Raw genomic sequence first — 25,464 nt, 5'->3', positions numbered from 1 at the left:
TCCCCTTTTTGTCATTTTAAATGTGATTACATTTACACAGTACTGATAAAATAGCTCGCCCTCTGAGGATAACTGTAAAACTCAAGAGACTCTTAATGTTAATTGATTATCCAGTAATAAAACACTGTTAAAGAACTTTAATTACAGCATAAATTTTATTCAGGTCACAAACATTTATCCAGCCCTGCACAAAAAGATAGCAAGTTTCAAAAGACTTATTTGTGAGCAAAGTTCTCTGCAGCAGTCAATATTTGAAGTATAATGGTCCTTGTGGGTGTATTTCAGTGCAATGCATCATGCAATTTCAGTGGGCAGTCCATGTGATGTGCAGTGGGATCCGTAGTGAAGAAAAACTCCTGAACTGTCCCATATTCAGCAGCACTCTCAGATCTCTGACACCATGAAACTGTGGCTGACTCTTTTGACTTTTCAGCTTCTGAATCTTCTGCAGGTCTCTTTGTCACAAAATGGTAAGAAAATCTATTCTGATGTCTTATCAATTTCCAAAACCCCACAATCTTTTTGTGTTTTTTTTTTTTGGTATATTTTTTATGTTCTCTTAACTTAACCTTTGCTATTGTTGGTCCTCATAATAAGCCACAGTTTTATTTTCTAGCTCTTTTTCCAGCTGTCCAAGGTGATCAGCAGGTAATCAGCAGCAGAATCTTGGAATTTTCTAATCTAAATCAAAACGATGAATGAGTTGGAAAGGTCCTTGTGTACTACAATATGGGTGCAATAGCAGACTAATGGTAGACAGTAAAAAAAACTGACTTCACACTAGTGTGTGTAACGTACTGCATACAACAGAAGGTAGTGAAATTAAACATATTTAATCCAATTGACCTTTTAACACTTGAGCTTTAGCTCCAATTTTTACATTCTTTTGATTACCGTAGCGTCAGGTTTGTGGTCAGTAGTACATTCATCAATTCATCCATTATCCTTCACTTGAGTCTGGGGTCCAGACTGTAAAAGTGGCACTTTCTATGAGGGTTCCCAGACCTGCCTTTTCCCAAACACCTTCACCAGCTCTTTCTGGAGGACACAGACGTGTTCCAATGCCACAAGTCTCCCAGGCAGTAAATTGTGAAACACAAAATCTTTCTGGATGTTGAGTGGGTATCATGCATATTTAAGGAATATCTTTTGGGGGTACACCTTTTATTGTGTTTTTAATTGATTATAAAACTGCCTTCTGAAATAATAGGTTTCCAAAAAAACAGAAAAAAGTGATGAAGGCAAAAGAAAAAGTTATTTGTATACTGTTAAAATGTCCACAAGTAGAATATAGTAGACCATACATATGCATACATATACTATTTTATGACAACCTGCTGCTATTAATGCAATATCTGCTTATGCTTAAATTAAAATATTCTGATTTTGATGTGGTTTCTGCTGCTTTAAAAAGGAAATGAAAATGAATACTGGTGTGTCCTTTCTACAGAGGTGACGTGACACGCCTCAGATTGCTCACGGCCGTGTTACTGATCGTCCTAAAGTGTACAAAGAAAACCACTATCTGACTTTTGTCTGTGACTACAAATACAAAGCTGCAGATGAAAGACGTTCAAGATGCATACAAGTTGGGTCTGAAGCAGTGTGGAGCCCAATGTTTACCTAAGTGTAAATTTATTTATTAAATATTAAGTTTGTCTAGTTCCAACAATCAAACTTCATTACGAATGTTGAATTTTTAAATGACTAATTGGAATTCATTTCTTTTTTTATTTTTTCAATCAATGCAAGTCCTCCTTGTAACATTCCAAAAACCTATCCATCCATCTCCAAAGTGAAATCAGGAGGAAACATACGTTTACTCTGCAACTCTGAGTTTGAACTAGAAGGAGCTAATGAAATTGAATGATTAGACACAGGACTTTGGAGTTCAGCCTTCCCAACTTGCACAAGTATGTTTGTCTCAAAGTTGTGGGAGGTTGAAAAAATGGATTTTGGTTGCATAGTTCTGATGACTTAAAATGGCAAATCATTTTTAACAATGCTTTAATATTTCCTTGATACATGTGATTAAAAATTAAAAAAATTGTCTTCTTTATAACAGAAACTTGTGAGATGCCAAACATACCACAAATCCTACACCTGATGACACCTGTAGAGGGAGGAAGAGACAAAAGTCAAGGTTTGAATGCAGTCAACAAGGAAAATTCCTTCAAGGGAATGCAGAGATTGAATGTTTGGAAAGTGGAGATTGGAGTGATCAACTTCCAAGATGTGGAGGTAAATGATATTCTCTGTGCACTTTCATGGGTTTAATGTGATTTATTTTTCCTAAAAGAGCTACTTGTTTACTACGTTTTAACAGGCAATGAAATGTTAATTAATTAAAATGAACAGGCCAAGAAAGGGGAAAACATCTCAGATGTCTAAAATTCTGTCGGCCAATAGATTGGTAAATTGCAAGAATGATTTATAACATGTTGTAACATCCACACTCCATAGACAGCCAAATGCAGCATGACAAGCGGGGACCGCTCCACCGCAGCTAAGTGGTGATGTAGTTTCCCATCCAGAGCCCCAGTGGCTGAACAGCAGCCGACCCAGAGGGAGAGGTCCCAACTGAAGAAGCACCGAAAATAAAAATGAGAAGGAAAAAGTAAACATATCGATAAAAACAATAAAACATTGAAATAAGGTAAATTAAATAACGTGTTAAAAATCTAGTTCAAGTTCATAAATCAAGATAAAATCGATAAATAAATAGATAAATAAATAAGTAAATAAATAAATAAAAGTAATAAAAATTAAAGCCGCAAGCGGCGTTTTATGGCCCGCAGACGCAACCCGCCTTCCACGCCCAACTCTACGCACCAGCGCCGCCCTCACTGCCGCCACCTTTGATCAAGGCTAGTCAAAGCTGCATTTACTAATTATGCTAACTATGCAAACTATGCTAATGTGGCTAAAAGTGCTAGCATAGCGATCAATATCATTAACTCTCTCAGAAAAAAACATTGTTTAAGATGCTAATTATGCTAGCTATGCTAGTTATGGTCATAGCTAAAAGTGCTAGATAGCCATCACCATCATCAACTGACTCAGAAAAACACATCGCTCCATTGATGAGGGCTATATGTCAGAAGTTGATAAATAATTTCACTTTTTTCAAAATTGCATCTTTTCTGTTGATTTTATCTCCATAGCAACTATTTTATGTTTTAGTCGCCTTGGGATGACAAACAGATCGGCATCAGTTTCAGACGAATCGGAAAAAGTAAACTTTTTGTTGTCCTTACCAACAGTGGTTTTCTGCTAACCACGCCCACATTCCTTATATGTCCATATCCAGTGTTTTTAATTATGTTCAGTTCCTGACATGCATTCAAATTTCAAAGTATTCCAATGAAAAATATAGGAGTTACAACGGTGCGCCACTTTGCTAGCTCGCCACGCGCACGCGGTTCAAAATCTACAACTTCTAATTCCAACATTTTTTTCATTGTAGCTTGCCATTGATGCCCAAAAAGTTTTGAGACGATCAATGAAAATTACAACGACAAGTTAAGTTTGAATCCGTGGTAAAGGTGTGTTTTGTGGAAAATTCAAGATGGCGGCCTTTTCCCGAGGTCAAAGGTTGACTAAACTCCAGAGGTGATTATAGACTTACGCTAGGGACATGTGAGTCAAATTTCATGAAGGTAGCTCCAAAAAAATTTCATTTTTCCATATTGTGTAAAAACGCGAAAATCTCAAAATGGCAGATTTTGGCACAAAATGGCCGCCTGATTTCAAAACTTTGTCTGGATATATCCAACGAAGTTATCTGGGTTTTGTTAGCTGAATCTTAAAGAAAAATTAGAAATGTATTTTTTTAGCCGAATCAGCACTTTTTTTTGCGATCGTTTTTCGTTTACCACGCCCACATTCCTTTATTGATGTTGTCATATGTGACATTGTTTTGTTCAGTGTGGGCCAAGGAATTGCATATTTCATTTTCACGACATTCTGATAAAAAATGTGCGAGCTAGCTAATATCGCAACAGTTGCGAATTCGCCACGTGCACGCCTTTCAAAATCTACAACTTCCAATTCCAACATTTTGTCCACAGTAGTTTGCCATTAATGCCCGAGAAATTTCAAGAAGTTTCAAGAACTCCCTAGGACGAGTTTCCGTTTGTTCGTGGGACTAAAGGTGCTTTTTTTTGAAAATTCAAGCACCTTGACCTCTTCCCAAGGTCAAAAGTCAACAAAACTTCTTTGGTTATTTTAAAATGAAGCTGGCGGCATGTGTATCCGATTTCGTGAAAATCGCTCAAACAAAAGTGTCGTTTTCCCATATTGTCAAAAAACACGAACATCGCCATTTTCAGAGTTCGCCACAAAATGGTCACCAAGCTGTAGGTCGTGTGGCCATCCCATAATAATTTCATAACTTCTTTGGGATATCTCCAACACGCATGTTTTTTTAACCACCTGTTTTATAGTTTTATACGTGGGATAAAAGTTAGCCTAGAGTCGAAGATAACACCCAGGTTTCTGACTGTTTCTGAATGACTTAATGAAAGTTCATGTAGCTTCAGAAACTGTTTCTCTCTCTTAGCTTCAAGACCGATAATTAAAATTTCAGTTTTTTCCTGGTTGAGCTGCAGAAAATTAATTGCCATACTAAATTTCACATCTAAAATACAGTTAAAAAGTTGTTCTATGGGTCTTGTGTCATCTGTCATAGTGTCAGCTGGGCATAATCAGCATAGCTATGAAAACTGATGTTGTGGCTTCTGATGACATTCCCCAGGGGGAAGCATGTAAGTGTAAGGGGCTAGGATGGAAGAATAGCTTTTAATTTTATTAAATATGACCTCCTATGGCAACAAATTCAACAAACGACCATTTTAAGTTTATTTGGAATCTAACGTTGTTGATTTTCTCTTTTTAAATACTGTTATGAAGTTTGCTTAATAACACTTAATGTATACTCTAAAGGTTTGAAATTGAAATTATGCTGTCTGTGCACTGGCTATTAAAAAAAAATTACTTGCATGTGCCGCATCACGTAACATATAGTCCGCTTTTTGTGAGAAAAGCTATCCAAATCGAAAAAAAAGCAAGAATTAAGGACTAAAACCTGGTTAATATGTATTGCTTTTGTAACTGATCATGGTATAAGCGGGTTAATGGCATTCGAAGTGTGCGTTTATTACTCTTTAACGCACTTCGCGGAAGCAACCAGGCTTCCATGGCGTGCGTTAAAAAGTAATAAACGCACACTTCGTCGGCCATTAACCCTTACTTATTTCCTGTAAACTCTGTCAGCCACCAATGGTCAGTTCATTGGGAATTAAAAACATTTAAGGCAGAAGACCACTATCATGGTTATACACACAAATTACAGCAAACACAATTTCTAAAATAAATAGGACCACAGAAATATATAGTTCTTTTTATTCAAGTGAAGACAAAGATATTTTAGTTTCATATCACTTTTTAAATTCAGATAACTGAGTAGAGTTTGGCTTAACAGCAGACAAATGTATTCTCCTACTTTGGTCAGTTGGATAATCATAAAAACAATCAGAAAGTGTGGTTAGTACTGATGTACCTCTTTCAGTCCTCACTATTATCAGAAGGGAGTTTACATGTTAGACAAATAATAAAATCTTCAAAAACCACATCTGATCCTCATTGTAGCTTGATCAGAATGTCACCTCATTCCAACAAATATGATTTAAAAAGGTTTTTATCTAAGACCTGAGCAGATTTTTGTCATTTTAAATGTGATTACATTTACACAGTACTGATAACATAGCTCGCCCTATGAGGACAGGTGTGATACTCAACAGACTCTTAATGTGAGTTAATTAGAAATAAAACACTGTTCAAGAACTTTGAGTACAGCATACATTTTGTTCAGATCTCAAACATGTATCTAGCCTTGCACAAAAAGATAGCAAGTTCCAAAAGACTTGTTTGTGAGCAAAGTTCTCTGCAGCAGTCAATATTTGAAGTAAGACGGTCCTTGTGGGTGTATTTCAGTGCAATGCATCATGCAATTTCAGTGGGCAGTCCATGTGATGTGCAGTTGGATCCATAGTGAAGAAAAACTCCTGAACTGTCCCATAAACAACAGCACTCTCAGATCTCTGACACCATGAAACTGTGGCTGACTCTTTTGACTTTTCAGCTTCTGAATCTTCTGCAGATCTCTTTGTCACAAAATGGTAGGTAAATCGACTGATCTCTAATCAATTTTCGTAATCTCACAGTTCTTGTTTTGTTTTTTGGTTTATTTGTCTTGTTTTTTTAGCTTAACATTTGCTATTGTTGATCCTCAACCACACAGTCTTTTTTCTAGCACTTTTTGCAGCTGTCCAAGGTGTTTACAGGTAATCATCAGTAAAAAGTGTTGTAGATCTCATTAAGCAAGCTTCAGTGGTAAAAAATCTATTTGGAATTTTCGTTGAATGAGTTGAAAAAGTGCTTGTGTAGTAGGACAGTGTTTTTGAACCTTTTTTGAGCATCCAGAAGAAGAAAAAAAGCAGAAACTCATAGCCTGTATTTATCACCCCCCCCCCCCCCTGCAATCTCACGTGCATTTTTGTGATAATTGTGGCAGAAAAAGCAGGAAGTTGCAGCTGTTTTTTTTCTAAAAGATGACATAAAAGTTAAGTTAGAAAATTTACAAACTGTGTGTTTCTTGCTGTTTCAAGACGTTTAAAAAGGATGCATCATGGGAGATGTAGTGCATAAAACGTCCGTAGATGGCTTTTCAGAGCTTCATTGTTTTGTTCATTTGTTCCACGGTCTGATCCCGGATTCTGTGGAAGGCAACACCGCTAAAGACGAGCTTTGGCTGGTATTTTAGTTAGAACTGAGTGACTTTGTGAGCTAAATTGGAACAAGGAAGTTAAGACTTTAACCACTTCTGATTGGTCAGACTGATGACATGTGATTAAGCCTTCAAGAATGATTGGCGGAGAGAGTTAAAGGGGCGGGACTTTTCCTGAAACAGTTATAGCTGCAGCTAAATCGCAGTACCGTCATTCTTATCAACAAAGAACAACAACAAAGAAAAAAAAATTATATATTTATACTTATTTATATATATTATATATATTTATACAAATTTACACTCTGGTTTTTCAAAGTTATATAACCTCTTTTTGTGATAGTAAAACCTTTCCAACACAAAAGGCCTTCAGCTCTAATCAGTTGCTCAGTTGTTGGACAGAACAAAGAAAAAAGAAAGAAAAGGGAAAAAAAGATTTGTATTATGTTGCATATCAATGTAAAGTCAATATGGAAAGAAACTATTATCCTTCTCAGAGTCTCAAGAGTTGAGACGCTCTTCTATCCTACACTTGTTAGTTATACTAAAGGCACATGTTAACCAGTTATCATTATAAAACCACTGACCAGCTCAGTGGCCTTGTGGTAGAGTGTCAGACCGGAAGGTCGTGAGTTCAAATTCAGGCCGAGGGACTCAATGCCTCCCTGCTTGACACTCACCCTTAAGGGGTTGGATTTTGGGGGTTATACCACCAAATGGTTGGCAGCTAACCCAAGGGGATGGGTCAAACATGGAGAATACCTAGGTGTTTGACAGATAATGGGACTTTAACTTTAAAAGACTTTAGACTGGCCTGGAGATGTCCTGGTTTAAGCAGGGGAACTTTCTGTGCATGATTTCAGATGATGACGTCTTAGTGTATTACCAACAGTAACCTTGGAAACAGCGGTCCCAGCTCTTTTAACCCTTGTGCTATCCTAGGCACTTTAACATTGGGACTGGGGTCATCTGGACCCCCCAAGACAGTGCACTAAACCTTTTTTCTTCAATGATTTGTGATCTTCAACAGCAGCAATGGATTAAACAAAATCCTCCTCACCTTTATCCACCTGTGTCATGCTAGGGAGAACACGTCAACGAACACGATCGGGTCGTCTGGACCCCATAGGATGGCACAAGGGTCGATTGACCAGCTCCTCCAGTCAGAGGGAGAGTTATAGTCATGTTTAGCTTCTTTTATTTTCTAATAATTGTTTCAACAGTGGATCTTTTTTTTCACCAAGCTGTTTGGCAATTGCCTTGTTGCGCTTTCCAGCCTTGTGGAGGTCTCTTTGGGCAGCCCCTAGGTCTTGTTATGTTAGCAGTTGGACTCTTACTGATTCTATCGGGTGGACAGGTGTCTTTATGCAGCTAATGACCTCAAGCAGTTGCTTCTATTTTTGGATGATAAGTGGAGTGGAGTTGGACTATTTAAAGGAAGACTAACAGGTCTTTATGTGTAGGCAGGTGTTCAAATACATATTTACACCTCTAGCATATACAAAAAAATATTTAAAAAAAACATGCAATGTGATTTCTAGATTATTTTTTTTAGATTTTGTCTCATGGGCATGACCCTAAGATGAAAATGTCTGACCTCTCCATGATGTCTCAGTGGGAGAACTTACAAATTCAAATACTCATTTCTGCAGGATATTCCTGTTAAATATGAAAACATTGTGTGTGTTCTTTTCTTTTCTTTTTATCTTTTAGGATGTTCACGGCTCCCTGGTGTGCTCAATGCACATGTGTCAGAACAGACCAGAAAAGATGTGTATCAGCTAGGTGAGACCATACTCTTCACATGTGACACTGGTTTCACATCAGACCTGCCCATTAAATATGTGTGCAGCAGTGAAGGCTGGGTGACTCTCCGTCAGGAATCTTGCTACTGTGAGTGAAATATATTTTCATTGTTCTATGTACTATTTGATGGAAAAGTTCATCAGGATTATCATTTAAAAAACTTGATCAAAGATGTTCACATAAATAGGCACATAATCAAGATCATTTCAAGTTTGTATTTATTGTAATTCTTTCATTATTTACTTTCATAGAAGATTGAAAATAGTCTCAGAGATAAACATGCATTGTATTTAAAATTCATAACTGCTTAATCCATTCTGTGTTATCAGCATCCACAGCCAGCTGTGAGCACCCTTCTGCTCATGGAGGGCTCAGAATTAACGGGTTACCAGAAGACAACAGTCCAATACCTCCTGGTCATGTCCTACTATTCGGCTGTGATGATCCTGACAAACGTCTAAATGGCAGTTCAGTGTTGATCTGTGACAGAGACGGACAGTGGAATAAACCAGTACCCTCTTGTGAAGGTAAATACAGACTAGAGTACAATTGATTTGAAATCATCTTAATCTAATTTTCTAAGCAAAGAACAGCAACAATTATGAGAACATGAGATGTATTTGAACAATGTCTTTCTCAGTAATCATAAAAACAATTTAAAAAGCGCAGTTGAACTTAACATTTATACAGACGAGAGAGTCAACCAAAACTGTTAAATTAGAAAGGAAAACAATGTTTTGTTCTAATTTGATTCATTCTTCCTTAGTAACACATATGAAACTGGTGTGATACCACATCATTTATTTAAAGCTGGACCATTGCTTCTGTAAAGCTCAGTCAAACCTGGACCTTAGTTAATATTATTGCCCATATCATTTTTAGGTTTAACATGTTATTGTCAAACCTAATAAAAAATGTTTTATTTTAAATGGATTATTTCAAGCAATCAAATAAGAATAATATACAAAAAAATTACAATAATCAGTTATACATTCATACAATGACGTATTATACTTATGATAATTAAACATAAAATTAAATATTGCTTGAAAGAGAATGGAAGGAAGCGAATTTATAACCTCATCTCTGTTCTACCATAACCGTTTTACTACAAGATTTATCATTATCCGGTTCTTAACTTTTATCAGACAGAATTAAGAATTCTTAGGCATCAATAAAGCACATGACAAAGATAAATTACTTAAATGATTATGTAAAAAATAAAAATTTTAGAAATCTACATGGTAAATGCAGATCAGTTATCTAAAATATATACAGAGTATGTTCATTATAAAAATCATGTATAAGATTAAAAAATAATACTATATCAGTAAAATAGACATAACACTGTTTCAAAAATCTGTTTCAAAAATCTTCATAGCAAAAATTGATCAAGTATCAAAAGATAACAATATGTGCAAATTATGTTTCATTAGGAAAAATCATGATTTTTTTTTAAATTTTGGAGCAAGTAAAGTAATATCATTAGACATCAATTTAACCGTCTTCAATAATTGATTAAGCATTAAGCATCTCCAACATTCCTTCTCATGATGTGGCTGGAATAATATACACGAACATGTGTGCAGAATATTGACTGGAAACCCCAAAGTTTCCAGTCCAGTGGGGCGACAGTGGCTCAGGTGGTTGAGCGGTTTGTCCAATGATCGAAGGGTTGGCGGTTCGATCCCCGGTCCCAGCCAAAATGTTGTTGTGTCCTTGGGCAAGACACTTCACCCTCCTTGCCTCCAGTGTGGCTCCACAGGTTGTGCATGAATGATCCCGGTGATGGTCAGAGAGGCCATAGGTGCGAACTAGCAGCCACGCCTCTGTCAGTCTGCCCCAGGGCAGCTGTGGCTACAACAGTAGCTCACCATCACCAAGTATGAATGAGGAGTGAATGAATAATGGACACAATGGAAATGCTTTGAGTGTCTTGAAAAGCGCAGATAAATCCAATCCATTATTATTATTAAAATTGGAAACACCTCTGAAGGTGGTAGAAAATAAGAGGGCAAATATATTGTGGAATTTCCAGATCCAGACTAACAGGATGGCAATGGCGAACCAACCACACTAGGTAGTACTAGATAAAGAACAGAGGAAAGCCGGTGTGGTGGATGTTTCAGTACCAAGTGACGGAAACATCAGGAAGAAGAAACTGGAGAAATACCAGGGACTCAAAGAAGAACTGGAGAAAGGATGGATGGTCTGGTCAGACTGTAACAGTGGCACATTATGTTCATAATTAGTTTATTTTTTAAATATTTTTTTCATACAACCATAAATCATACTCTTTTATTGTTTGTTTTTTTAATTGTTTATAAAACTGGTCAGTAGAGAACTGGAACAAATGGCTCTTTAGCGTTAAAAGTTGCAAACTCCTGTTCTAGTGAATAACAGTGTTTAACCCTAGCTGGAGCTCGGTTTATTTATTTTTCAGGTTATTTTAAAAGTGATTTGAAATATTATTGATAATGTAATGTTTCGCTGTCTCTAATTTAGTTAAATAAATAAATAAAACAAATGGCACTTTAGCGTTAAAAGTTGGAGATTCCTGTTATAGTGAATAATAGTGTTTAACCCTGGCTGGAACTCGGTTTATTTTTTTTTCAGGTTATTTTAAAAGTGAGTTGAAATATAATTGATAATGTTAGTGTTTTATAAGTGTATAGCTTTACTTATTTACTTAATTTTCTTCTGTCCTAATTTAGTTTTTTTTTTGAGCATTCATTTCAATGTTTCACTGTTGTCGGTTTTTTTCAGCTGTGAAATGCCAATCACTCACGGTAAACGACAAAATCTTGGTGACTGGAGATCCAGAGGATGGAACGTATGGCAACGCTCTTCTATTCAGCTGCAAATCCCGCAGTGAGATTTTAAAAGGACCGACTGAGATTTATTGCGATGAGTCGGGTAAATGGAGTGGAGAAGTCCCTGAATGCACAGGTACAGTAATGCTGTGACTGCAAAGAATTGAGTCATCTCCGCAAATAATTTTGACATATTTATGGTTAAATTACATATTTGATATATCTGTGTTCTACTAAAAAATAACTAAAAACAACAATAATTTAATAAGTTACTGAATACAAAGACAAAATAAAAAAAGGATAACTGAAAAAAATAAGGTGCTCTGGTCAAGAAACAATCATTGTTGAAAAATGGATCGGTGCCTTTAAAAACTGTATATCTTTAAATCCCAACTTTATTTTGTTTTTGTAAGACAGACTAGGTCTGCCTTACAAAATAGAAGGATGTTAAAGGTAATATATATATATATATATATATATATATATATATATATATATATATATATATATATATATATATATATATATATATATATATATATATATATATATATATATATATATTTTTATAACTGCCTTCTGAAATAAAAGGTTTCCAAAAGCAGAAAAAAGTTTTGTAGGAAAAAAAAGGTATTGTACATTGTTAAAATGCCCACAAGTGGAATTTAGTAAACAAATACTGTAAGGTGTTTTGTGAACACCTGTTGATATGTTTGATTTTTTATTATAACTTGCTGCTAATAATGCAATATCTGCTCATGCTTACATTGAAATGTTCTGATTTTGAAGCGGCTCTGCTGCTTTAAAATAAAAGAAATTAAATTAATGCTGGTGTGTCCTTTCTACAGAGGTGACATGTGACACCCCTCAGATTATTCACGGCCGTGTTACTGAGGGTTCTAAAGTGTACAAAGAAGATGATTATCTGAATTTTGTTTGTGACAACAAATACAAAGCTGCTGATGAAAGACGTTCAAGGTGCATAAAAGTTGGGTCTGAAGCAGTGTGGAGCCCCACACCTCAATGTTTACGTAAGTGTAAACTTAATTTTCAAATTTGAGGTTTGTAACTGATTGAAGTTCTGTCTAGGTCCAACAATCTAACAAATAATCTGCTCTGTTTTTTGTTTTTTATTTTTTATTTATTAAATTCAGCAATACTATGTAAATTGAATTTGCCACCAATCCAGGGAACAACATTTAACCGTTATGACAGAAACGTGTTCTCACCTGGTGACACGTTAACAGTCACATGTGAGGGGGATCGCTGGATTGTAGACATGAAAACAACCAGAAGAGTTGTTACCTGCAAGGATAATGGAGAATGGGACATCAGACCGGAATGCCAAGGTAAAAAAAAAAGAAATTGTTCAACTTCAAACAACAGAAAAATGAAGTTTTCCTTATTACTGCGTTCTCTTTTTCTAGATATTTCATGTCATGAACTCCGGCGAGACCGATATCTTTTTTCCTTTTATATTCCATTGGAACAAAGTAGAGTAAATGGCCGTGCAAATTATTCTTGCAAATCTGGCTATGAGAAACCAGATGGTGTTACTCAGGCTATATGTACCAGAGATGGATGGATGCCTGAGCGACTATGTGAAGGTATTGTGACAGCCACGATGTTACTTTTAAGTAGCCTTCTTTTTTAAATTGGCCTTTACTAATGTAGAAGAAAGAGTAAAATAAAATAATTGGACTCTTTATTTAATAAAAAATGAAACAAGTTTATAAACTTAGAAGAAAACAAAGCAACTGCTGTTGGTTTTAGACATTTCTATGTTACAACAGTATAATTGTTATCTGGGAAAAAGAAAAAGTTTCAGTGCAGACATTTTTGTTTTTTTTTGCATATTGTTTTTTATTTTTTTATTTTGTTAAAGAGATTTGTGGCAGCTAAACCTTTTTGCATAGGTTAAAAATACTTGGCTGTAACAGATATTTTGCAAACTTGCACAGATAGTTTGTGTCTTCAGAAATGATTTTTAGGTCATCATAACACAGATACATACCCGTATTTTCACGACCATAAAGCGCAATTAAAAGTCTTACATTTTTTCCAATCTTTGCTAGGTTGTTTTCTTTTCTTTTTTTATGTCAATCCATTTTTACAAAAAGTTGAAATACTGAAATTGAAAAAGTCATCCACGGGATTTATCTAATCAAACAAACCCTATTGCCTGTTTGTCTAAATAGACACACATAACTATAACTTACCCTAATCTTTACATGTGTGTCTCACGAGTACTCTTTTTAACTTGTAGCTTTCTCCTAGATTGTGAAATGAAACCTTGAATTAGTCTAACATCAAAATTAAGTATGAATTTTTATTTACAGCTGATAAACATTACCAAAAATCTTTTTAAATTTCCCACATTCTTGTAGCTAAAAACCGATGTTCCCCTCCACCCCCAATTGAAGATGGAGATATAATGAGAACTAAACCTGAATACGGAGAGGGTGAGAAAGCTGAATATGTTTGTCCAAGACACTATGCAATGGAAGGAGGGCCACTAACCTGCAGGAATGGGCAATGGACTGGACGTGTAAGATGCATCAGTAAGTTCAACTTAATCATCTATTTTGTTTTTTAGAATCCTCAGCACTTGTTTTTCAAAACAAGCATAATAATATTTCTGATAACATTCTAAATCACATTACAAGTGTATTATTAAGGAGTAAACAACATGAAAATGCTAAAAACGTCACTGTCACACAAAAATGTACATTATTAAAAAGATTACAGGTAACTTAAAAAAATGACCAACAGAATCATTAATTTAGAAAGCATTATAAAACATCACATTCTATTTAAGGAAAACCTACTAAAGAAGAACATTCAACATTGTTAGGAACATGTTCAAGTACCGTAAATTCCAGACTACAAAGCGCACCCGATTACAAACCGCACCCACCCATTTTCAGGTGTTTGACTACTTTTAAACATGCACAAGCCGTGTCAGAGTAAAAGCCGCATTTATTAGGCAACATAGTAAACCTGACAAATCACATCCTGCCTCCGTACGTAAGTGTGATTCATTACCACACTGGGAGGAGTCAGCCTTGTCTCAGGCTCATGCATTTGAGTATACCCACAACTGCCAAACAGCATGGACGTCTATTCTGTTCACAAGTTCCTCAGTTATGTTTTTTTTTTTTTTTTTTTTTTTTTTACTTATTGACAATCTAGGTATCATACATAAAATTACAAACAGTAACCATACAATCAACATTACGTCCCTCAGTTATGATGAGGAAATTTACATCCGCGATCCCCCATTTCCCATGAGTCTAAGGGGCTAAAGGCGGGGCCAACGCCCGGCTCGCCACACTGTTGCACATGTTTAAGAATGAGCAAGCAAGTAGCAGCAGTGGATGGAGGGGTGAACGGGAACAGCTCTCCTTCCGCTTGTGTCGCGGCAGCGTTGTGGGAGTAACAGGGCTGGTTAAAAAAACACACCAGTAAAATAAAGCAGCGCCGACTGAAAAGCGCGCGCCTCAGCCCGATACCAGCGCCTCAGCGCGGCGCGTGCGTCAGAAGTTTCCTTCCACAACAAACGCTGTTGCTCCGCGGACGCCTCTGCGCTCCCCTTCCTATCTTCTCACCTCTGGCCAGGGCGGCTCCAGGGAGGAGCAAATTGTGTCTGTGCAGAGCAATCGGACTTAATACTGTACGTTTTGTGGATGAGGGGCGGATGTGTTGTTACGTTTGGGAGCCTTCAGACTGCCATTGGCCCCGCAGCTCTATGTGAACGAGCAGCAGCAAGAGAAAATGTCTCCAGCTCACACGGAGGCTGTGAGCTTTTCAATGCAAAATTCCGGTCAGTCCTCAGAAACCGTTAAAACGATCACGTGGATTTGTGTTTCCAGTCGTGTCCCGACAAAATAAAGGCTGATGTTATTCCCACATATTTACGTGCAGCCAGCCGAGTCACTATGATTCTGAGGTAAATTCACTCCTGAGCATGCGCTGTTCTCTCCGTCACGCAGCTGACCAGCTTTTCCAAACCCGTTGGTGATGGTGGATTTTTTCACGCTCCTTTTAACGATTGTTTTTAACTTGAAAGCTTCATCATATTGTAGCGGCGATCACGTGCACGTTGGGTCTAATGGCAACAAAGGATTCTGGGATGCGGCCGGGCATGCGTGTTTCGTTTTGTTGAACCATGCCTGAAGTGTCTAAGACCTGAAGTGAGGTCCATGCTGTTTGGCTGTCTAGTGTATTGAAAAACAAATGACTCGTGCTTGGTTTTATATAAAAAATTCAAATCATTCACTGAGTCCGAAAGTACGTACATGGTGGCCGTCAATTACATTTAAAAATTAGCCGCGTCACTAAAAAAGCCGCAGGGCTGTGAGCGCAGGAAAAAAAATAGCGGCTTGTAGTCCGGAAATTACGGTAATATGGGAGAGAAAGGATCTCTCTGCTGCCAAACAGCGTGAAATAGTTTAATACCTTGGACATGGTATAAAAACCTTGGATATTTCAAGAAACTTAAACGTGATCATCATAGTATTAAGAGATTTGAGGCTGATTCAGGCACACATGGGTTCGGGCATCAAATTAAGAGAGCAGCTGCTAAAATACCATTACAAAGCAGCAAACCCATATTTGAATGTGCTGATGTCTCTGGAGTTCCACGAACATCAAGGTGTAGGATCCTGCAGAGGCCTGCAGTTATACATTTACCTTCTATTCGGCCACCCTTAAACAACATTCACAAGCAGAAATGGTGGCAGTGGACCCAGAAATACATAAGGACTAATTTTCAAACAGTCTTGTTCACGGATGATGATTCCCATATATCTTTAGATGGTCCAGATGGATGGAGGAAAAGGTGATTGGTGAATGGTCACACTGTCCTAACACTGTTCTAAGGTCAGCAAGTGACAGAGTCAGATTTTGGGCCAGATTCATGTGGAGAAAGCTGCTCAACCACTTGAGCGTCCCTGTAGGTGTGAAAAATTCCTTCTGAAAAGTATGTGGATTCTGATTGACCATTGACCCCATTGTTACGGGTCAATGGTCAATCAGAAACTCCACATACTTTTCAGAGGTAATTTTTCAAGCATGATAATGCACCATCTCACGGATATCTCTCCATCATTTGCTGCTATGAGCAGCTATGGGCGGCCGTGGTGCAGCTGTAGGGCGGTCGAGCCATGATCGTAAGATTGCAGGTTCGATTCCTTGATGCCTTGCATGCATGTGCAAGTGTCCTTGGGCAAGACACTGAATCCCACCTTGCCTCTGGCGGGAGGTTTGCGCCAGTGTTTGGCAGCGGAGCCGCTACCAGTGTGTGAATGTGTGTGTGCATGGGTGAATGGGTCTGTGACTGACTTTGGGAATTCCAAAGAGGGCAGAAAGCGCTTTATAAGTATACGCCATTTACCATAAAAAGACATAAACTGATGGAATGGCCCCTATCGTCCTTTGATCTCTATACTTTTGAGAATCTCTGAAGCATCCTCAAGCAAAATATCTATGATATGGAATCAAGAATTGTGAAGCTGCAACAGCTGTGAATCTGTCCCATGTTAAAGTGTAACTTGACCTATTAAGATGTCTTTGATTTTGATTTCAGTAAATATGATCTCCTAATGCAGCAAATTCAACAAACGACCATTTTTACTTTCTTTAGAATCTAACGTTGAAGATTTTCTTTTTTTGAAAAACAAAATAATGTTATGAAGTTTGCTCAATAACATTTACTGTATACTCTAAAGGTTTGTAACATAAAAATTATGCTGTGCACTGAGGATTAAAAAAATTATTTAAAAAAATTACTTGCATAATAATTTTGAAGGTATTGTATATTCGATAAATACATTTCTCAAAATTTTATTGTGTCAGTAATGCATGTATAAATATGTTTGGTGTTATGTGTGTGTTTGTTATTTTATTTTTCAAATATTCTTTACTATAATAAAACACAATTTATTTATTTTCCAGAACCGTGCACCGTGACTCAAGAAGAGATGGACATAAATAATCTTCGCATTCTTAAAGATTGGCTGGACAAAATATATTCACAACATAACCATCACCTTACATTCAGATGTAAATCTGGAAAAAGACATGATGGTAGGGTTGCTATGCGCCAGCAGTGTATTGAGGGTGTGATTCAGTTACCCACCTGTGTGTAAAAGGCTTTCAAAGAGCTTGGTATGATTTATCCAGCCTCACAAGCTCCTAATATTCAATGAGCCATTATTAAACTTCTGTAGGCAGATTCATTTATTTCAGATTAAAAATCAAATTATTAAAATTCTTTTAACACATTTTAATTGTTTTTGGTCATCAATTTTATCATTGAAGATCAAAATGTATTGTAACAACAAATATTCTAATGTCCTATTCTAATGTCCTATACACAGAATTAAAATATGCATTTTCTTAAATGTGTTGTCTATTTTGTGTGCAAATCATTTAGTAGATGTCAAATATTTAAAGAAACGATCTTTTACTCTTTTTTTTAAAGGGCCTATACCATGTAAAATCAATTTTTTGAGCTTTTAAGTGTATTTTAATTTTCATTCCTCACAATACAAGCAATACTTTTATCCATTCATGCATTTCTGAGTATTCCTCTAAAAACCTGCACTCTGAGCACCAGCTCATCCCAATCCAGAAAAACGAGCGGGTTCTCATTTGAAATGGTTTATTTCAAGCAATTAAGTTTTGATTTGATTTGAAATGGTTTATTTCAAGCAGTTAAGTAGAAATAATACACAAAAGCAATACAATAATCAGTTATACATTCATACAGTAACTAATCAAACTTAGGCTAATTAGACATATTAATAAATATTGCTTGAAAGGGAGTGGAAGGAAGCGAACTTATATAATCCCACCCCGTTACATTATAACCATTTTATTACATGATTTATCAATATCCGGTTCCTAGCTATTATCAGACAGAATTAAGAATCATAAGGTATCGATAAAGCACATGACAAAGATGAATTATTTAATTATTATGTAAAAAATAACTATTTTAGAAATCAACATGTTAAATGCAGATCAGTTATCTAAAATATATGCAGATTATGTTACTTTTAAAAGCCATTCATATGATTAAAACATAATACAATATCAGTAAAATACACAACACTGTTTCAGAGATTTTCATATCAAAATTTCATCAAGTATCAAAAGTTAAAAACATGTGCAAAATTAGGCTACATTAGGAAAGATTTTTGAATCAATTTATCAATTTTAGGAGCAAGTGAAGTAATATCATTAAACGTGCATCAATTTAACCATTTTCAATAAGTGATTAATCATTTGTTTTACTTTTTTTATTATTATTATTATTATTATTATTATTATTATTATTATTATTATTATTATATATTAAAGTAATGTTGTAATGGAAAAATAAAAGGGTCCATAATCTGTCGATTGTCCAAGGTTGGTATTTCTTCTTCTGCTGAATGACAGCTGATCTTCTGGGTTCAAAACAGAGTTTATAGTTGTCTTCAATGTTATGTCTGCAGACATTAGATTCAGGTCCATATCCTTTTTCAGCTGATATCAGCTTGGTGAAAGTTGAGGTCAAGTTTCTGCAGCTCACAGACTCTGCTGTTAATCCCGTTACGTCAGACTTATGGAGAGAGCGATGAATCTAGGCGTATTATTTTTGAACTTATATGACTCTTTGAGAAGTATATGATTACAGACGTCTGAAACAACATGGTGTAATAAATCAAAGAGTGTTTCATGGTCTTCACAACCAGAACCTTGGACCGGTCCGGTGGACCGAGTGGTTTGACGTAAATCCTGCAGCCTTTAACCCGAGTGTTCTCAATCTGCTTACCCTTCCTGAGAAGCTGTGCATGTTTGGCGATTTCAGCATTCCTTCTGGTCAGATGGTCGTTCAGATAGGCAGCAGTCCTTTCAGATTTCTTCTTTGATTCGTCAGAGCTAGTTTGTGTTTTTGATTCACATACCTGATGAGGATCGCTGGTTTATCCGTCTCCTTTCTCCTGGGGAGCGGGTGGCAGGTCTCGATGGTGTTGAGATCCAGGGAAATCCCTTTAGACGTGAGAAATGACTCCACTTGTCGTTCCAGAGACTCTGCACCGCTCTGGGTTTCAGCACTGCTAGCTACGCTAGCGCTAGCATTAGCAGTGCTAGCTCCAGCTGCGTTCAGCTTTGCCCAAGGCTTGATCGGTACTCCAGTGAGAATTACATTATTCATCCTTACTTGTTGTTCCACATCGTCCAGTCTTTTCTCCAGAATGTCAGAATACCGGTTTTCTCGTTGCTCGTTTTGAGCCCGAAATCTATGGAACTCTTCCATCAGTTCAGTCAGTGGAGTTAGCTTAACGGTCACTTGTTCGATAAATGGATACAACGCCGCTTGGAGATCATCAATAGACTTTTTAAGGCCTTCGTAGTCCTGGCTTTTCTTGGGGGCCATGGTCAGCTCTCTCTTTTGGAGAAAATCTACTTTTTAAGTCATTTGAAGATAGTTGTATAGCTGCAGAGAGCCACACATGCGTGCTGCTGTAACCCGGAACCGATGATCTGAAATAGACCGCTGAGAACAGCCCCTTCCAGGTAGAGTCTGCGCTGCCAGCACCGCCCCCAGGCTAACACAAAAACTTACTTTCTCTGCTGAGCTAGTGGTGGTTGGCAAAAACTCGTTCTTTTTATTTGCACAATATTCAAATCCATCTTTGCAAAAGTTTAGATGTTGTTTGTTTTCGTGGGCAAAATGCAGATGTCATGAAATGGGCGCCACCTACATGGAGCAAAAGCCGGTTCCCCAAATTTTATTTTAAAAGTCGTTCTTTTTTGTGCCAAAGGTAGCATATTATCACATGCATGGACATTTTTTCCCACAAAAGGCTTAAGAATTGCATGGTATAGACCAGGGGCCACCAATATGGTGCCCACAGGCACCAGGTCACCTCCAGTGGCCACATAAGTCGCCAGCAGGCCTGTTCTAAAGACAACTCACCACTGAGCTGTGTCTAAAGTTTACTTTTATAATGTTGCTATTCTTTTTAAATCACACTTGTATACACACTTATATAGATTTAAAAATGACAATATCTTAAAAATATGTTCATTATACAGTGTTCTTCCGGTTATCCCCATTTCAATATTCATGGTTTCACATGCACTGATTGAGATGCAGCGGGAATATCTGAAGAAGGGGGCGGAGATGAAGATCCGGCCGCCCTGTCGACTTCCAACTGCTGGTTCCAGTGGTTTCTGAATCACTGTAACTGTAGTTTGTGTCCCTGCATGGAGAAATGACATCAGCTGATTTAGAAGCGACCAGATGTGCCAAATAAGATAATCACAGAGAATAATTATCATCCGGTTGAGTGAATGATGAATGAACCTGGCCTTTTATGGAAGAGGCGATGCTCAAAACACCCTGCTGCTGGACTGACGCGCCGTGCCTGATGCTTGAATCGCACGGATGGATCTCTTGTACTGAACTGATAAAAGAGGAAACACAAGCCTCAGGATTTAAGGCACAGAGTGACAGATTGACACTGGTTCTGTCAATTGCTCTGAATAAATAAATAAAACTCTTTATGTTGAGCAATAACCGTGCATTGTGGCTCAAGAACAGACATACTGTTGGGGCTTTTAAACCCTGGTTTGACAAGATATATGTACAACATAATGTTTACATTACTTTCAAATGTAAAAATGGGCAGTATTTGTGACCCAACAGCAGAAGAGTGAAGTAAGAATTGTAGGGGCTGCTTATTCACAGCAATATTTGTTCCCCTTCAAGCTCCTGCTGTGTTGATGGTTTTCAATGCCTGGTAAGTTTATTCTCAGCAGTTTGCTGGCTGTGGTCACTCTTTAAAGGTTTCTTTTAGCCGCTGCTATTTCCAAACCAACAAATACAGCAAAATGTTCTCTTAAGAAAAGCTGAATAAAACATTTAAACATTTTTTCGTGAACTTTAAATGACAAGTTTTTTTTTTTTTTGTTGGTGCCGATGCAGTTGACCCAGGAGTATCCTGTTAGGTTGCTCTCTGAGAACAAAAAGTCTGGGCATCTTTTCTGGCCCCACAACCCAGTCCCTGTTTTAGGGGTGTAAATGTCCCCTTTACCTATTGTGGAATAATAAAGTATTGCTGGCTGGCTGGTTTGGTGGCTTGGTTGCTTGGTTTTTGCTTGTTTGGTTGGTTGGTAAAATGTTTTAAAATACTTTTATTAGCTTTTTCAGATATCTGTTAGGTTGAGTGAGGCTGGACCCAGAAGCAGGATAGAGACGGGAGGATGAATGAGGAAAGATGGTTTTGTATAGTCCCCAGTGGCGTTGGAGGGTTCTGGCGTGACGGTTCTTGGCTTGGGCGGATGACTGAAGGGATGAGCTTGGCTTGATGTTCGAAATGAACTGCAAAGGGTTGACCAAGGGTGAAGGTCGAGCTGATGGTACCCCCTGCAGACGCAGAGATAAAGGCGATTATATTTCTGAAAGCACGATGCACTTAGCATAAAAGCACGAAACTTAAGACTTGGCTTAAGGAGTCAGTACTCAACCACGTGAAGCAGACGGACTGACATTGGCTGTAGGGTGGTGGTTCCTTATAAAGGCTGCAGGCTAATGAGATGATTGGTGGCAGGTGCGGAGATGAGCCCAGGATCCTAACAATATCTCACAAATGACTTATTTGTGTTGATAAATTACTTAAAACCAAAGAATTAATATAATGATTGTGTCTTAATATCTTGTTGATCTTTTTGCAGCCCCTCAATCTAAAGTGGGTGCTATTTCTTGCCACAAAGTGTGAAGACAATGTAGTATGAAAAGTTAACTGTAAATAAATACATCAAGCAACAGTCATACATAACTTTGAACATGAGTTACTATAAATACACATAGATACCAATTTTAACTGATTGTTTAAAAAACATTATAGACTAAGGCGTAAATTTCTGACAAAGTTGTGATTATTGCAACCAACGTGAAATATTTAAACTATCAACTCTTTGTCCCTCATCGGTTACCATGTAATACATGTTATTTTGTTAAGCTATGTTCACACTAAATGTAATTGACAACGTTGTCCAGTTTCAATGTTGAGTCAATGTACAGATCAAAGGGCTTTCTCTCCGTTTTGAGCACAGTGCAATTATCTCGCAGCAATGTGATTTGGGTATCGTGAAATCTTTCTACAGTTAAAATATCTGAACTTTGGCAAAGAACTTGTGCCACATCAACCAATCAAAAAGTCAGCTTTGTCCGTGATGTGTTGATTATGTTGTTAGTAGATGCAGTCCAAAACCTGCAGGAGGAGAAGCTGATCTTTGCCATTTGTGCTACTCTTGAACTTTATCGTTTTTTTTCCCATTTCTATAATACAATAAATAAAACGTATTCTTATTTTTAGTCTCCTTGGACTATCGTGGGACAGCAAGTGTTCAAACTGGGCAACAGAGACATTAAACAATAAGAAAAACGGCCGTCATTCAGATGCAGCTCCTGCAGATAGTGAACCTCACCACACTGGGAAAATGTCTGAATGATCTTGTCCACCGAGACATAGTGACAAGCTATAAACCTACAACAACATGTATTTCTTTTGTCTTCTTCAGCTTTTTGTTTAGTTTTGATTGCCTAAAATAAACACTGTGACCTAGCATATCAATGGAAAGCCAAATAGAAGGGTAAAATGTGGTAGAAGATGTATCAGCAAAAATAGGACGACAGCAGGCTTTAGCAGATTATGAAAAGATAAGATAAAGATAAAGATAAAGATACTTTATTGATCCCAGCTTGGGAAATTCAGTTGTTGCAGCGTCAGCGTTAGGCTCAAGATACAAACATGCACACAATAGACGACAACAGAGAACCAGAACAATCAATCAAAAAGAAACATCAGTGAAAAAGAACAGTTGTATTGTGTGCCACATCAGGAGAGAAAAACAGACAGCCCATAAATGACTTTATCTTTTGCACATGGATGACAAGTTATAGAGTCCAATGGAGTGAGGTATGAAAGATCTCCTGAAGCGGTTTGTGTGACAGCGAAGCTGCCTTAGCCTGTTGGAGAAGGAGCTCCTCTGACCATCCAGAACAGGATGGAGAGGGTGCTCAGGATTATCCATGATGGATACGAGCTTATTTAAAGTCCTCCTCTCCATCACAGATTCAAATGTGTCCATTTTACAACCAATTACAGAGCCAGCTCTTCGGATCAGTATGTTCAGTCTGTTACTGTCCCTAGCAGATATGCTGCCCCCCCAGCAGACCACCGAGAAGAACTGAGTGCTGGCCACAACAGACTGGTAAAAAATCTCAAGACCTCAAATTAGGGTGAAGGGGTGGGGGGTTTAGCCTGCGATGCGCCTTGGGGGGGAGCTACTTGGCAGTGGTACCCCTCCCATGGTTGCCGTATGGAGTGGGCCCCCCCTCTTTCGGTTTTATTTGCACCTTAGACATGTAGGGCCCTTGGCAGGGAGGGGTGCTTGGACATCACTGCCAGTAAGCAGCGGATGTCCTCCTAGCACCCTACCTGCCAATTTTAACCGCACCTTAGACATTTAGGGGCCCTTGGTGGGGAGGGTGAGTGGACATCACTGTGAGTAATCAGGAGATGTCCCCTCAGCGCCCTACCCGCCAATTTTAACTGCACCCCCCTTAGTACGGGGCGGCTGTGGTGCAGCGGTAGGGCAGTCCACCCATGATCATAAGATTGTAGGTTCGATTCCCGCCTTGCATGCCCATGAGTCGAAGTGTCCTTGGGCAAGACACTGAACCCCACCTTGCCTCTGGTGGTAGGCAGGCGCCTGTGTTTGGCAGCGGAGCGACCACCAGTGTGTGAATGTGTGAGTGAATGTGTGTGTGACTGGGTGAATGGGTCTGTGACTGTAAAGCGCTTTGTCCTTGTAGGAAGAAAGGCGCTATATAAGTATACGCCATTAGTACACACACCCCTCCCCCCTCAAAATATACACTCCAACATAAAACACACACACATGCACACACACACCCTCACAAACACACGCACACACATTTTGCAGGGAAGGTGAGACCTAGGACCATCTGTTCCCTACCCCTTCCCTGGTGGGGGGTACGGGTTCCTTGGCGACGGCTGCCGTGTCCCCTGGGTGCCGGTCTCCTGGGCCCGGCGGTGCTCTCTCCGCTCGGGGGGGGGGGTTCACATTACACCTGAGCCGGGGGGTGTCCGTATCCCTGGGGGTGGGTTCTGGTCCTTGTCCCTGGGCCCCGCCAAACTTCCAACAGTGGCCGAGCCTGGTCGGGCCATGTTTACAACACCCCTTGTGGCCCCCCTTTTTCCCCGTGGTGCTCCCCTCTGGGGTGGGGGTGGCTGGCCCCTGCCTTGCTCCTCCCTGGACCAACCGTGGGCCGGGTGGGTGGCTGCCTGGAGTGCGGAGTGGGTCTCCCTTGGGGGGTCCTGGCTCGTACCTGGGGTTGGGGCGGGGGATGCCCGGAACTCCTGGGTGGTGATGGGGTGCTCGTCTGGGGCTGTGGGTGCCCTTCTCGGGTGGGGCCCTGCGTTGGGCTCTTCCGGTGCGGCGGGGGGGCTGCTCTCCTGGTTGGGCTGGGGGGCCGCTCTCTTTCCCCTGTGCTTCCCTGCTCTCTGGCTCTGGGGGCCTCGCGGCGGTCCTGCTGGTCCTGGCCTGGGTGGCGGATTTGGTCGCCCGGGGGGCGGTTGTTCCCTGCCTGCTGCCGTGTGGCGTTGGGGGTTCCGGCTGCCGCTGCGGCGGGGGTCTGGGTGTGGGGGTGGCTGGGCGCTCCTCCTCCTTCTTTTTACATTCCACCATCCATTTTAGAAGAACATAAACACTCACATGAGCACAGGTGTTAGCTCACCTTTGCACTAATAGTTTGCATGATTGAATGAATGAAGGATTTCACACTAGTTGGTTTAAAGGCATAGGTATGCGTGTGTGAACACTATCTGTTTTGTTTACATGTTGACATGTGGACATTTTTGCAGCTAGCAGGTATGTTGATAACATTTCAGTGTGTGTGGACAGGCCCCGCCCTTTTTGTACTACATTTGAACCTTACCGTAATGATAAACAACCAGTAAACCTGTCTGCTCT

At 38.8% G+C, this 25,464-nt stretch overlaps 2 protein-coding genes across 4 annotated transcripts in view; both read left to right on the top strand.

Moving 5' to 3' along the window:
* Nucleotides 1-6,107, top strand: part of LOC144991910 (complement factor H-like) — a 245,652-nt gene extending 239,545 nt beyond the window's left edge. Inside the window, exons 22-23 of one of the 2 annotated variants that reach the window (XM_078946123.1) lie at nucleotides 2,066-2,241; nucleotides 5,995-6,107. In XM_078946123.1, the coding sequence (XP_078802249.1) occupies nucleotides 2,066-2,241; nucleotides 5,995-6,033 (215 nt within the window). In that variant the 3' untranslated portion in view covers nucleotides 6,034-6,107. Of the gene's footprint in view, nucleotides 1-2,065; nucleotides 2,242-3,466; nucleotides 3,542-5,994 lie in introns of those variants that run through there. The other variant, XM_078946122.1, reaches the window with a different exon arrangement.
* Nucleotides 290-17,810, top strand: LOC144991912 (complement factor H-related protein 1-like). 2 transcript variants are annotated; one of them, XM_078946128.1, is made up of 9 exons: nucleotides 290-470; nucleotides 8,501-8,680; nucleotides 8,923-9,120; nucleotides 11,360-11,542; nucleotides 12,255-12,437; nucleotides 12,561-12,755; nucleotides 12,834-13,013; nucleotides 13,794-13,967; nucleotides 17,362-17,810. In XM_078946128.1, exons 1-9 carry the CDS (start codon nucleotides 401-403, stop codon nucleotides 17,553-17,555), a joined length of 1,557 nt encoding a protein of 518 aa, XP_078802254.1. In that variant the 5' UTR covers nucleotides 290-400; the 3' UTR covers nucleotides 17,556-17,810. The 2 variants fall into 2 exon arrangements, with proteins under 2 accessions (XP_078802254.1, XP_078802253.1); XM_078946127.1 differs by lacking the exon at nucleotides 290-470 and adding an exon at nucleotides 6,040-6,179.
* Nucleotides 17,811-25,464: the final 7,654 nt, after the last annotated feature.

Source organism: Oryzias latipes, chromosome 4, assembly GCF_053564925.1.
Source record: "Oryzias latipes strain Hd-rR chromosome 4, Olatipes_Hd-rR_3.1".
NCBI lineage: Eukaryota > Metazoa > Chordata > Actinopteri > Beloniformes > Adrianichthyidae > Oryzias > Oryzias latipes.
The sequence above is the reverse complement of the archived record's forward strand: the minus strand, read 5'-3'. Positions and strand labels throughout refer to the sequence as shown.

Coding starts and splice junctions, on each gene's coding strand:
- LOC144991912 (XM_078946128.1), top strand. CDS start 401: ATGAAACTGTGGCTGACTCTTTTGACTTTTCAGCTTCTGAATCTTCTG. Junction 471..8,500: donor GGTCTCTTTGTCACAAAATG/GTAAGAAAATCT, acceptor TTTATCTTTTAG/GATGTTCACGGCTCCCTGGT. Junction 12,438..12,560: donor CCCCACACCTCAATGTTTAC/GTAAGTGTAAAC, acceptor TATTAAATTCAG/CAATACTATGTAAATTGAAT.